This window comes from Streptopelia decaocto, assembly GCF_964273445.1.
Source record: "Streptopelia decaocto genome assembly, chromosome: 2".
In the NCBI taxonomy this organism is placed as follows: domain Eukaryota; kingdom Metazoa; phylum Chordata; class Aves; order Columbiformes; family Columbidae; genus Streptopelia; species Streptopelia decaocto.
The window spans coordinates 51678517-51693530 of record NC_138655.1 but is presented as its reverse complement, the minus strand read 5'-3'; the positions used below and the strand labels follow the sequence as shown (position 1 = coordinate 51693530).

Here is a 15014-nt window from a genome sequence, read left to right as displayed (position 1 = left end):
TTCCTGTAATCTTTTTCCTTCTGCACATTTTCAAATGCAACACCTTTCCTTCCCTCTTTCCTCACCTTGCATCTACTAACATCCATCCTATTTGATACAGTCATTTCCATTTGCTGGTTCATTACTCACAGTAACAGGAGTGGAATAAAACCTCCTACTTAACTAGGCTCTGATTTTGGAAAGGATAAGGAGACCTGAAACCATATCATATCTATTATCAGAAGATGGTTTGTGAAGCACCTGCTAATGATTGACAAAGGATGGAAAAATATTGCTCACATGAGCCTTGATCTGAGTGCACTGACTTAACCAAATACCCTAAACCTATAGACAAGTCCATCAACTACAGTGAGACTATTGGTGTGCTTAAATATTTTGGTGGCTCAGCATATAGTTCTTTGCAGCTCTGAATCATTGCTATTAACTTCCCTCATTTTTTTCCAACTGTTAAATGGGATTAAAAAGATAAACTAAAGTAAACTAAATGGTTACATCCTGTCGTAATGCTATTCTGATCTCAGAGAAGTTATTGTAATTCTCCTTAGAGGGCATGTGCGAGTCATGACTAAGATGCAGAGATAAGGAGTCTCTCAGGTTTATGAGGGGTAAGACAGATAGAGTCTAAACAAGAATAATTAAAAAAATAGCTTAAGGATATCCTGACTGCTGTAATATAAGCAGGGGTGGTGGTGGGTATGGAATAAATGACTGCTCCAAACAATAGTTTCTGGGTGTTGTATGTACACAAACAGGCAAAATGGCATAAAAATTTCTCATCACTGATGTCAGCTTTTTTTTTTTTTGCTGTGCCTAGCACCTTGCATCCTCCCAGACCTGAGATTTATCCCTGGCACTCTATATCCTAACCTGCTGGAGACCCTTCATCCTTTCTTGCCCAGCCCTAAGCAGGCTGTCTCTCCCACACACTATTGCTGCTAGACAGTATCTGGTAGATGAACAGCTGGAGAGCCACTGATTTATGTATGGCACTAAGTAACACACTTTCAAATTACCTCCACCTAAGGAAAAAAAAAAAGGCAGTTGCTCTCATCATGCCCTCCGCTGTCCCTGATGGGGAAAATAATTGTGACATTTGTGGTCAAAAGGCAAAATGAATGCAAACAGGGTGGTGGCAGGTTTCCTGTGGCCTGAAGGCCCTGGTTTAACTACTGCTGAAGTTGTGGTTTGACAAGGACTGTAAGTCATGCATAGTTGTAGGGAGATCCCAGCTATGCTGCTGCGGTGTGTAACTCCACACAACCAGAATGGAAACAAATCTCATCTGATAGCTGTGGAAAACACAAACAATTTTTATAGCTTGATTCTAATCTTCTATGTTTAAGTGCAGAAGAGTAGAGAATACAAAAGGAAAATACTGAGGGCTATCTACTTCTGTGGCCTTCTGATTGTCTGGAGATGATAATTTTGGAATGGAAAAGGTTACCTAAAGGGAACATACTGTTTTCAAATAAATGCTTTTTAATCAGAAGCACCTATTCCAGGTCTGAAACGGGAAAGTATGACATCCATTTATTACCCCTTTTCAAGTAAAGATTTTTCTGCCACCTAAGAAGCCAGCCTGCTTTTGGATTAGGCTTGATTTTATAATAGGGTCTAGCTTAAAATTGATATTTGAGGACATAGGAAAGATTTAGCCCCTACCTCTTTCCTCCCTGTAAATGGGGTTGTCTGGTGTTGGAAAGGAGAATCCCCTCAACTGAAAACAAAAAGAAAAAGCTTGCTGTAATGACCAGCAAAGATAAGATCACAGGAGCACAAAAATATTTTGTTAGAGCAACCACTGATGTGGTTACCCTCACAAACTAAGCAAGTAAGATGCCAAATAAGGAACTCTGCAAAGGGGGGAAATGATCTATTAGCTGAAGCAAAGACTGTGCGTTTGTGACAGATGTTATGCTAACGTGGCTAGGTAATTATTATGACGACATTACATTCAAATGGGAGGCCTCTTCAGAAACCTGCTGCAGCTGGAACATGGTCCTGTTGAAGGGTGGAAAATTGCTCCATTAGCCTCTGTTGCACCCATGTATCCTGAGTCCTGGGATGTGTTCCAAAATTGACTTGGAACTTCTGACAATAACATCATCAAAATGGGCAGGCATGAAATCTGACCTTTCTTGCTTTTTACATATGTATAATATAGCTACCTTGAAATATATTCGCCCTGTCCATGTAATTCTGTTTGTGTCTTCTTCCATTAACTGCTTGCTTTAATGTTACACAGGGATAGATTTTTTTTTTTAGTTCCATGCTCAAAGGGATTTAAATATATTATTTGCAAATAAGCAATCTCAATCACTATAATCTTTTAGGCAGCTTGTCCCAGGAAGTAGACATGAATAAACATATCTTTGTAGGACTAGTACAAAAGATTGTCAAGGATCTTTTTAGAGATACATGGACTACCACAGTAAACTTTGTCTATGCACTAATGTGTACACTGGCATGTTTTTTGTCAGTTTCACTGAATATGCTTATAACTACCCTGATTTCTTATATGACAATTATAAAAAACCTATGTGAGGGCCCAAAATGTCTCTAACACCAAGCGGGGCAAAGCCAGCTTGTAACAAAACTCTTGTCGACAGATCAGCAGATGAAAAAATAATTGGTAAACAAATAAAAGTACAGTAAAATAAAGAAGTTGCACAGATAGTGCTACCAAGTGATAAAACACTTAATTCACATCCGTGAAACCTGAACGGTATTTCCAGTTACGCTACTTCTTTTTTCTTTTCCCCTTTTTATAGTGCAAACTGTTTGGGGTGAGAATATTATCCAGTTTTAGTACACATTACGTCTCAATATCATCCGGGGCCCCTGAGCAATAGTGTCACACGGGTAAATAATAACACATCATGAAGCCAAGCTCAATGAGCAGCGGCATGAATCACACAAGCAATAGGCAATGAAGCTGCCGACCCGGAACGCACACCCGGCCTGGTGGACACGTTTTGGTTTTGCAATTCTACACTTTCATTATAAAAAAAATAAATAAATACAAAAATGATCTTCCTTCCACTTCTGAGTAGACCGGTAAATTTCAAGAGCAGGGTGTGGTGACAGATGTGTAAAGGGGCAAACACCCCGAACGCGGCGCTTCTTATGAAGCCATTCCGCCAGGAGGTGAGGATTCGGAAGCACGGCTCCGCTCGGGATATAAATAGCAGCCGGGAGCGCTTCGCCGCCCATCGCCCCAGCCCCTCGCCCGAGGGAGGACACGGGCGGGAGAAGCCGCGTCACCGCGAGTGGCAGCCGGGATGCGTCACCCGCGCCGTGACCGCCCCGCGGGGCCGGACCCACAGCCTGCCGGGGCGCGCCGGGGGAAGAGGGCGGGGGAGGAAGGCAGGCCGCCCGTACCCTGCCGCAGCCTCTGTCCTTCCGTACCCGTTCGCTGGCACCAGCTACAGTGCCCGCAGCCGCCTCCTGCCCCGCACCGACCCCTCTCCCCCGGCACCGCACAGACTGCGGCCGTGGCTACGTGTCCCGCAGCGCCCTCGGCCGCCCGCCGCACGCGCGCGCGCTGGCCACGCGCGTCCCTCCTCCTCCTTCTTCCCCCCTCCACTCCCCCCCCCCTCCGCGTCGCCCCACAGGTCACGTGGCGCCGGGGGCGAGGCGGGACCGCGGCGCTGAGGTGGCGCGCGCTCGGCCGCCCGCCTACTCTCCCACTCTCCCGCGCCGCGCTCCCGCAAGCCGGCGCCAGCGCGCGCGTACGTGCACGCGCTACACCAACGGCCGGCGCTTGGCGCAGTTCGCATCCAGCCCAGCGCGGCTCTCCCGGCTCACCCGCTGCCCCGCTCCGCGCCCCGGCTTGTTCCCCTCCGCTCATCCATCCGCCCCACCTGACGCCGGCCCCGCCGGGCCTCCCTCGAGGTAAGCGGGAAGGGGCCGCTGCCGCCAAGTGGGCTTTTGGGGAGGGGGCGCGCACGGGGGCGGAGTGTCTGCCCGTGTGAGAGAGAGAAGTGTGGGGGGGAGGTGGGCGCCGAGCGGTTCCGGACGGCTGTGGGGGAGGATGGGTGGTGGAGGGCCTGCCGCGGCTGCCGGCCCGGTCTCGCTCCCCTCCCCGAAGGGGGCTCCGAGTAGGGCCCCGAGCAGCGGCCGTTGAGCTCTCCCTGCTCCCCAGCCGTGGCTGGGCAGCGGGGCGGGCTGGCCCCTGCGCCCCCAGCCGCTGCCCTGGGTTCCCCGCAGCCCAGGCCGGCGTCAGCCAAGCCGTCCCAGTGTGCTTGGGGGGAAAGGGGAGACATCCCTCCCATCCATCTCCTGGCTGCCAGGTGCGCTGGGTAGGTCGGGTTGGGAGGCTGCGGCTCTGCCTGCGCTCCCGGCCGGCGCTGGGTGACCCCTGAGCTGCCTTCCAGCCTGGCTGTGACAGAAGGGCGGTGTAACGTGTGAAACGGCGGTTTTACCGGCTCTGCTTGGCGGTGCGTCTCTTAAAATGTTAAAAATCGCGTCGCGTCCCTTGCTGCCCCATAGTTCCTTCCGTTTTACGGATGTGCGTTTCTTAAACTCTGGGTGTTAAGTTGCGTACCTGCGGGGCACCCCGCCTTTGTGTTTTCTGTTCATCGCTGCTGGTGGAGGGAGTATGAAGCGTCTGCAATTTTTGTGTATGTATTTGAGTTTTTGCAACGTTCTCGTCTTAGTTGTTTTGTGTGAACTGCATTTTTCCTCCCGTTAAGTGGTTACTGAGTCCATGTAGCAGACTCAATGATTTTTAATAGAGCAAGACAATATGCTGTTTAAATGTGTGAATTTCCATCCAACAACATGATGTAATAGATATACCTGCGTTTTGGCTGCACTTTGTATGGGCACATCATCTGAACGTTGTTGTTTTGTTTTGTTTTTTTCCCTAAACAAAATTCTATTGTTAGAAAAGAATTTGTTAGCCGTTTCCCATAATGATACATGAAGATGTCATCAGAGGAGAAGATGATAGACAAAACTACAGAACTCAGTTGTTTGTTTGATATTTGCTGTTTGGTTTGGGGTTTTTTTTGTACTTTATAGTAGTATTTCTCAGGACAATTTTGAATACTGAGCTGTTAACATTTGCAGAATATATTGGAAGAGGAAGAATGTGCAGTATACACGTTTTAAGAAGGTACAGATATTCATTAGTCAGAATGAAAAAATCATAAGTCACAAAATACCTTCACCTTCTGTTACTGAAAGTGTGGACATGTCAGTCACTCAGTAGATGTGTAACCATTGCTTGTATACATGCTAGGCAACTAGCTCCAGCCAGGGCCATCAGTTCTGCTTTCTCTCCTAGCCTCTGCTGTAGTTTCTTTGCATCTCAGAACATGCAGGAATATAAACAATTTTCTTGTCTCCTACAACACGAATCAAGGAAGATCTCTTTATTTAAGGGAATTATCTATGAGGTGCTGTATAAAAATATGTTATATAGTAGAATATTAGGCTGATAAGCTAAAGCTAAAAAGTTTCCAAATGAATTCAGGATGTCAGGAACTTTGAATGAAATTATGTATTATCTGGTAGTAATCCTTATTACAATAGGAATAAATAGATAGTGCTGAAAGGCTCTTGTAGTATAGCTTCTCAGCTAAGCATATCAAAATGTTTGCATTTTTAATGGCCTGTAAAAGAGGTGGTGTTTGAATTTGTCTTTAATCAACGTTTTGGTTTGTTACAAAATTAAGTTTAGGTCTTTGTTGTTATTTACTTGGAAGACATGTAAAATGTTCCAGTTCTGCAGTGCAAAGAACTTTTTATCCTTCCTACCTACTTCTAGCGTTTCTTTCCACTAGTGTGAAGTCATGATCAATTGTGGGGAAATATAAATTGCACTTATTGCACTTGACACCTCCTTATGTGGTGGTGCAGAATAGGCCACCTCTACGTTACATTCTTTATGGCCTGGTCTCTGCCCCAGAGAACCTGCAATCTAGATCAGATGAAGCTGAAAGGATTTTGTTCAAAATCACACTGGGAACCTCTGTCAAAGCTAGAGGTTAGATTGGTTGCATTTGTTTCTTCTTTGAAGATGCTTACATGGTTAATACTCCAGAGCACAGTCTTCTTTAACAGTCTTTTACATCTTAAGTGCAAGATCACAGCATTTAGGAAAACAGAGAGTTCTTCATGATCTGTGTATGATCATAGAATATCTGTGCTTTTTTTTTTTTTTTGTAAAGTAGCTTTGGCTTATATATAAAACAGCTTTTAATCATTGTTAATGTAGTGAATTGCAAATACATTGCATGTAACTGTCTGAAAAGGGCTGCATGTTACATATATCCACAGTGAAAGCTTTTCACAAAACAGTCGTTGATATGTTTGTGATCAAATTCAGGTCTAAAGCACATGCATTAGTTGTCTTCATCCCATACTGGGCAAATGTTGAGAACATACTATAGTAGCATACTATGTCTTAGTGATTTTTGCATCTGACAGTGCTGATCCGGAGTACTTTCTTCATGAACCTTTGATGTCATTAAAGTTGCATTTTAAGGGTCTACAGTAACACAAAGGTGTAATCTTTGCAAATATCTCACTGTAATATAGGTAAGCAGAGATTTTTTTTTTTAAATTGTAGATAAAATTATGTGGTTCAAGCATAATAAAAATGTTGCTGCTGTTGCAAAGAATATTTCACTTAAAAATGAGTTTATTCCACTTGGCTGCCATCTCCTCTTGGTTGTTACAAACACTCTAGTATGTTGTAACATTCGTGCTTACATTTCAGTTTGTACAGGTAAGCTGATTTAATATGAAACTGTCACACCAAGTCAAGCCAGATTGTGTTTGAGGAGGGAGCTTAAGCATACTTTGGGAGGATTTTTTTTTTTTTTTTAAATTTTGATAGAAATCTGATTTTTGTGTGTGTGTCTGTATTTCAAGGGAATTTCCAAGGAAAGATTGCTAGCTTCCCCCTCCTAGTTACTTATTTTACTGTTACCAGTTTCTTTGAGCTTTGCAGTAGTTTGACAACATCCATGACCTGCTAGAAGTTGTCCTGAGTCACTCTTTTCCTAAAACTGAGGGACACTTCCTCATTGCTGCTATCTGTACTCAGTGAATGGATAAGTTCTTAATTGAGGAACTGGTCCATTTCTTTATCCAAAGTGATTAAGTTCAATACCAGAAATATAAATACGCAAAATAATGATAGAAAAGTCTCAGGTGGACCATTTTTGTGTTGGTCTATGTAGCTGAAGCCAGTACCTGGTAAACCAGCCTGAGGCTGCATCTTTTGGTTTACTTGTCTATTTTTAGACTGAACAACAGTCTCCTCAAGAAATGTGCTGCTTCTTGACTGATAGTTGTGAAAGGCCTTTTAAAGGAAATATGTATAGGATTCTTTGCAAAATTATTTCCAAGAGGTGCTTCCAATAATGAATTATAGATGAGATTCCATCATAAGTGGAAGTAATTGTCCCTCACTTGGCTAACAATAGAATTTAGTTTGTGATGTAAACTGAAATACGTTTAAATAAAAACCCCAAACCAACTTAGTGATGACTTAAAGCCATTCATTCTCCAAATGAAAAGTGTATATGTTAACACAAACAAGAAATCTGTGATGCTGCTTTACAGGTTTGTCATGTCCTGTATAGATGGTGCAGGTGTGCTATTGTGTGCTAGGGCTGAACAGATAGATCCTTCAGGCAGATGTGGTCTTCATGTTTATTAAAACTCAATAATGCAAGTAGATTGTGTTTGATGAATAAGTAAGCATACTGAATTTGCTCAGCTATATCTAACTTTCCCCTTTCCAACATCTAATGCTGTGAATACCTTTATGTGGGAATTCTGTAAAACTAGTGGTTTTACCTGATTTTTCTAATACAATAGGCAAATCTTATATGCAAATTAAATTTATGGATAATGTTCTATTTTGGTACATGTTAATCAATTCAACAATATGGAGAGTCTATCAAATAAAAAGAGGTTTCTTCTTTACATACACTGTATTTAAAACTTTTTGTGTTTTCCATATATGCATTTCTCAGAATAAGTATATTTCTGTTTTTTCATGTCAATCTGAGGATATGTAGTAGTCTCAGATCTTTTATTCATGTATCCATTCTAAAGGTAACCAAATTTTTCACCACTAATAGATCAGGATGCATTTCACATTTAAATACATTACTATGTTCTTCAACTTTTAAATCCTGGAAGGTTGTAAGAAAATATAAATACACCTGGGGCAGATTGGTGCCTGGAAAGAAGCTTTTCTTAAATGGAGAAAACAGAGGGATTTCTCATTAGAGAAATGGTTGGTGCTTTCTAGAAACATGGAGAAAAAGCTTCATCTGCTTTCTGTCATCTTATGTAAAAATGAAATAGATGGAATTTCTGTTCATAAACTTTGGTTTCTGTGGTATGTGTCTAGAAATAAGTTCAACCAAGGGTGATGTGGCTGCAGAAGAGTTTGTGCTGCTGGAAATAGACGTGGCAGGCACTTTTTTGGGATATACATGTGCCAGTTCCAAACGGGTGCGCTCTTGGATTAGCCAGTTACTTCTTTTCAATACCTTGAATGAAGATAAGGTCTTCATGTGCATAAAAACTTTGTGTGCATGTAACCTAAATTTTTGACTAAACTGATAATTTTGACAGTAAAACTCACTTTATGGACTCTGTAAATATTCTTTGTTCTCACTGACTTTCATTTGTAAACAGAAAAAAGGTAACTGTAAAAAAAAAAAAAAAAAAAGCTCAAATTGGTACAAGGAAAGATGTCATAATATTGGAATCAGATGATTCATAATAGATCATGCAGAAATAACTGTTGAGACATTACAAAGGGGCCAAGTCCAAGTAAACTGTGGATTTCCTTTCTCACTATCATTTTTTTTTTTCTAGAGATTAAAAAAAAAAGCGTAAGCTGCACCAGAAAATATTCTAATTTGAATGGCTTTTGACTTCACCTGGCAGGAGATCTTAAAGGCATTGAATTTACAATCTTACACTGTAGATGGAAAGCTGGACATTTGTTTTTATTAATTTTTAAGCACCAGTTTAGTGGGAAATTCATTGCTTTTGTATTGCTGGTGTTTCTCTAATATTGGTTAACTGCATGGATTCTTGTACTAGGCTATTATTACTTGTGATAGGGTTTTCTGCATTATTTTTCTTTTTTTTGGACAGCTGGGAATTGCAGATAAAAGCAGGTAACACTGTCTTTTAGTCTTTTTCAGCATTTTTTTGAGCAGGACTTCATTTTTACTTGCACGTAACTTTGCTAAAATGGAAAATTTATTTCCAATTTATATGTTATCCACCTTCAGCCTTTATATGGAAAATTTTAGCAAGTGTATTCATTTTTTTATAACAAGTGAAATTTGATGGCATGTTTCCACTGTACTAGAGGAAAAACTCTAGCTGTTTTATCTTAGAAAAGTTCTCATGTCCCTTTCAGAAGGGATGTTAGGCAGATGGCCTTCATTCAGTATGTCAGCTGTTATTTGTGTGTAACTTTATTTGAATTTAGCGAAGTTGTTAGCCTTTGTATTAGGTTTAAAAGTCTATATTGAGAATGAATAGACTTTTGCAGTTAAAAGTAACTAAGATGCTGTATTGAACGTAATTTACCACAAGCTGGGATGAGCAGAACTTTATTTCCAGTTTCAGTAAGCAGATGCCTCAGACCAGTGCTAAGAGCAAGAACTTGAGCAGAAGAAAGCATTTTCAGTCCCACTCTGATTTTTGTAATCTCTGTAGCAGAATTTGGAACTGTTCCCCTTTGTTTGCACCCAGTAAACAAAGTGTAAAAAGTGCATGAAAATAAAGAAGTGTAGTGGAATTTAGGAATCGCAGTTGAGGCTTGGGGAGAAAGGGCCTTTTCAAGTGTAAGGATGGGGTGTAAGACTGAGAATTGTGTCACTTAGGTCTTAGTTGATAATAAATCAAATTATTTGGGGCAGGATGGAATGAAGGAGACATATGGGATATGAACAAGGGTTGTCCCATACTTGCTTTACCTATTAGGATGTATCAGTTAGAGAAGGCTTTGTCTCATTCATTCATCTTAGCAAATTTATCCTGATCCCTGAGTGAATTGTGAAATTGTGATTGTATACTGATAGCAACTCATCTCTATAGGATATCTGCTTCTTTCCTTACAGAACTTAGAATGACATGTGCTGATGAAAGCTGGGGAAATGTCCTGTAGCTGTGTTCTGTCCACCTAAATGTAATTATCACAGGCAATCAGGCAATTTTTTTTTTTTTTTTTTTTGTAATGACCATCTAGGATAAGTAAATCTGATCAGCAGCTACAAATGTAGCCTATGGAAGCAATGTTTTGAATATGTGAAGAGGTAAAAAATGGAGGCAAACTCTGCAAAGTCGAGTTTTAACTGTGCTAAAACCTCCTGTATTTTAAATTCCTAATCTCCTGCCCTGAGTTTTCCATTACATAGGTGAAAAAGTAATACAGCGTCTCTGGGATACTGTAAAACTGAATGAATGCAATCAAGTATATTGCAAAGGTTACTATAGAAGAGCGTCATTAAAAAATGGAATCATCCTTTCCATCAGGGATTTTGACTAAAGAGCAATGGGATAAAATGTGTAGACCCACAAAGAGCAGAGGGGGAAAGAAAAAAGAACACAGGATGATGACTGATCTTTGCAGTATTAACTTGCATGAGGTTACTGAAAAAGCTCAGGTGCTTTCTGAGGCTACACCACACCAAAGAGCTGGATTAAGGTTACATGATAAACATTGCTTCTAATACTTCCAAGTTTGGGGTGTTTTGCTTTTCAAAACTAAAGCTAATTTTCCTGTGTAAATTGCAAGTAAATGACATAGTACTTAAACTTACTCAGATGGAATTACATGTTATTTAACTTATTAATATTGAGAAATAAAAGACAAGGAAGCTTTCTAAATGTGCAAAGCTTATTACCTGTCTAAATCTTACCTTACTGCCTGTGCAGTGACCGCAATTTTATCAGTATTCTAGAAAGGCTGTCTTTTAAAATGCTTTCAGAAGCTTGGAAGAAAATAATGTCAATCTGAAATGATGAATGATACTGAAATAGAATATGTATAACAGAAAATTATACACAAAACCCCTCCATAAAGCAAAGTCAAGTGTGTTTGAACAGAAGCACTGTGTTACAAAGCTAGCTATGAACTGTGCTCATACTGTATTTTTTTACCATATTTTAATGGAACACGCATGATAAAGGCATGATGAACAAGCAGAGGAAAATTGAGTGTCTAGTAATTCTTATTATCCCATGAAAACACTTGTCATGTCTGCTAACAAAAACAGTATTTTTTCCTGTGAAGAGCCACATTAAATATGAATTTTTTCAGTGTATAGAAAAGGGCCCAGAGATAGTAGCAATTTATTTCAACCTTACTCCAGATGTAGCAATCCCAACACTCAATTTAGGAGTTTATCATAAAGACTGACTTAGTTTTGGCCTCAAATGTGGTTCGTTACTTATTTTGGAAACCTACAAGCCATTTAGGTTGCATCCAATATATCAATTCATTGTCCTTGTATCAGAACCTAATGCATAAATTTACAAAACTTTGAGGAGGGTAGTGTGTATAATCCTAGATTATTTTTTAGTTTGTATTTCAAGCAGTAGTCCTCCACAATCTTCAGGAGCAGACACAAAGTAACACTGTGGGGTTGGGGCAGAGATGCATGGGTTTAAGGTAATGAGAATGTGCTGAATGTCTCTCCCAGTCAGGGATAGAATTATTTCCTTACACTACTACAGTTCCTCAGTTATTTCACCTAGCCATGATACTATGTAGAGAAGTCAATGACATTTCAAAATTCCTTCAATCAAAAATTAGTTCTTATTTTCAGTCACAAAGCTGGGTATACAATAAGCTTGTGTGCATTGTCCACATACCCAAATTATACTGCTTTAACAATTCGGTTTAAAGAAGTAGAGAAATTTCCACAGGAAAATATGTTTATTTTGGTGAGTGTTGTTTTTGTATGGTTGTCTATTGTCTCTTTACTGTTACAATGCAATTCCAAGGATGGGGGTGTGAATAGTCCACAAATACTAGACCCTGAAATGTCATCAGATTTGTCCTATCAAACCTGACTAGCTAGCCCAGTGAGCCATCAGCAGAGGGAGCAGGCACGTGGAGAGGCAGGAGCCGTTCCTGAATTGTGTGTGCACTGGCTCAGCTGGGACTTTGAATGCTGCTACAGGTGGTAGAGTTGCAACAGCAGGCGAAAAGTCTCTTAGTGAGCTAATGTAGACTTTGCTGAAGAATCATTAACTAAATCCCTGTTTCTTTTCGTGGGAGCTTCAGCTAAGGTCACGTGACCTGATGTAAAACAAGATCACTACCTATCTGTGCAAACATATGGCAAAGTCTGCCCATGTTATTGCTTATCTCAAAGAGCGCAAGGGGGCTGTGACATTTCAAGCAAAGCTTATTGGTGAGGGAGTTTCTGTGTGAGGTTTCTTAAAGAAGCACTTCCTTTTTAATCATAATAGTGCGTGGGAAAGTATACCAAACATTCTGCTCTTAGAGACCAGAAGATTTTACGTAATTCTTCTGCTTCTGTGGAAAGAGAAGAAATGCTGATACAACATTCTATTATGGCTCTAAGCTTTGCATTTACCTGTGCTTTGGAAAGTTAGTTTCCCATTTTCTGAGATGCATTTCTCAGAAAAGGATGGTTTTGAAGATGACTTCAATAGAAGGGTTGTTGCTGCCCATGAAAGGGTTCCTTCTGGAATCTTGGTGAGTTGTTTGACAGATTTATTGCTACCTATGGGTTATATAATTTCCTATAGCATAGTTAAAATACGTTAAAATTGACTGCCTATATTTAGTAGTACATGGAAGACTTTAATTAGGCATTCGACAGACTGACTTTGTTTTCTGGTTTTGTTCCATAAATGCCCTGGGCAGTACTAGGAGCCATCCTAAACCCCAATTAAAATCTTTACATAGGAGCAAGGATGTTTTCGTTTGCTTGGTTTTGCTTAGTAGACCTGATGCTACAGTGGTCCTGTTTCACAAGCTCATTTTTTTGCCACGAGTCTTTTCAGGGTACAAAATAGAAACTAATAAAACACTTGCTGAAGATTTTCTCTGGCTAAGCAAAGCTCCTGCCTCATAAATATATGTACATGCAAATATAGGCACGGTGAGATAAGTTGAGGGAAACCATTGCTATGCATGTTTTTATTTTGCTTTTCTACCTAATCTTTTGAAACAAATACAGGTTCTTTACTGCTACATCATATGGCATTATACTGTCTTTTAGTCCTATAAACGTCTCGAAGTAAATGAGATATATATCTATTCTCTTGTAAGCTAAGATCTACATTTAAGTAACTTTTTTTTTTTTTTCTGTGATAGTTAAAATTCATGCCCTCTAAAGCTGTATCTCTCTAGAGCAATCTAATAGCTTGCCTTTGAGTATCTTACATTCTTCTTTTTCTGTTGTTTAACTGGGCATTTTTAGTGTTAATGTTTGTGTGGGTGCACTTTATAAAAAAGGTTGGCTTTAAGAATGCAAAAAACACAGTTTAACCTTGCTAAAGCCGTACTCAAAATGCACAGAAAACACAAATTTCTGGAGAGCCTTTTGATTATATTTTGCATTTACCTATTGATATTACTGAATAACATTAAAAAACTGTTAAAGAAAATGTGTTGGTTTTGTAGCAGCCAAAATAACATCTTTGTTAATACATAGATATAATTCCTATCCACAAAACCTCCTGCTCAGGTTTTGCTAATGTAAGCACTTCCTGGTGATGGGTTTTGAAAATTCGGCTATATATCATGTAGACCATATTAGATACTTAATCTGAGCTGTAGTACTGTTTAATCATTATTTCTGTGGGTTGTTCTATTCCTTATTGCTGTAACATGAGGAGGTCAATATGCAGGGCAAATTTTAGTTTAATTGATTTGAGTATTTTGTAGATAGAGGCACAGAATTTTATTTTTAGTTCTTAAACATCCAAAGTAGATATTTTCTTATTTTGTATTTACCTTTATGCTGTCTCTCCCAAGTTTCAGTTTCTGTCTTTTGCCATGTAATGGCTTCTTGCCAGAAAAAATCATTTTTATGATAGAGGACACAGAGATCTTTTCCCCCATTCCCATTACAGTTGCACTTAACTTAGTTGTGTTAATATAGTCAGCTATAAGAATTTTTGCACACTAGGTAATATTGCATAAGCATTCAAAATCCAGTCTCTCTGGAGCCTCAAAAGTGACAAAAAGTGTTTTTCTGCTGTGAGACCTTGGGTACTGATAGCCTATTAATTTGCTATCCTGGAAAAATAAGCAGTAGTGAGCTACATTAGCTTTTATGCAGAGTTTTGGAATTTGACTGCATTTGAGATAATTAAACATCTCATGTTTCTCAGATATGAATTGAACTTTATTTCTGTTTGATCTTTTGCTTACTACAGTTTGAACCTTCTTAAATAACCTGTTTATCTTACAAAGTGAACCATTATGTTGAAAGCTGAACTACAGCCTGATAAACAATAATGTAAACTAGTTTCTGATCTACAATTTTATTTCCTTACAATGCATGAAACAATGTTTGTATTAAGACTTGGATCATAAAAAGCTTCTTCCTTACAAACGTTATTTTAAAAACTCAGTAGGTTCAAAAGTTCTTAACTTTTTCACATGTAAGAAGTTATTCTGTTTATGTATGATCATAAAAGTGGCTGTGCTGCAAACTACAGAAATAACTTTTGCTAAGGGAAAGCAAGAATACATGTAAAATAGGTGAATATTTCAGTCGTGGGGTTTTTTGATGATTTTCTGTGGTTAAACAAGGTCAGTTAGCATGTATTTGAGGAAATCTAGATTATTTATCAACCAAACTCAGCTCTTAGCAGTTGGTGTGAAACTCTGATCTTTTAAACAGTCACTACTTAAAGGGTAGAGAATTCCATGCTAATGTCAGCTTCTCAGGTCCTATTCACCGAAATGAAATACATGAAATGGAGGCTCTGTTAAGGACTTCTATTCTTGATTGTACCAAACATTTCTTTTAACA

At 39.6% G+C, this 15014-nt stretch overlaps 1 protein-coding gene across 2 annotated transcripts in view; it reads left to right on the top strand.

Moving 5' to 3' along the window:
- Positions 1–3682: 3682 nt before the first annotated feature.
- Positions 3683–15014, top strand: part of LPIN2 (lipin 2) — a 48466-nt gene continuing 37134 nt past the window's right edge. Inside the window, exon 1 of one of the 2 annotated variants that reach the window (XM_082044206.1) lies at positions 3683–3894. Coding sequence is in view for 1 of the 2 variants with exons in the window: in XM_082044205.1 (XP_081900331.1) it covers positions 12635–12721 (87 nt within the window). In the remaining variant the exon portion in view is untranslated. Of the gene's footprint in view, positions 3895–12441; positions 12722–15014 lie in introns of those variants that run through there. The other variant, XM_082044205.1, reaches the window with a different exon arrangement.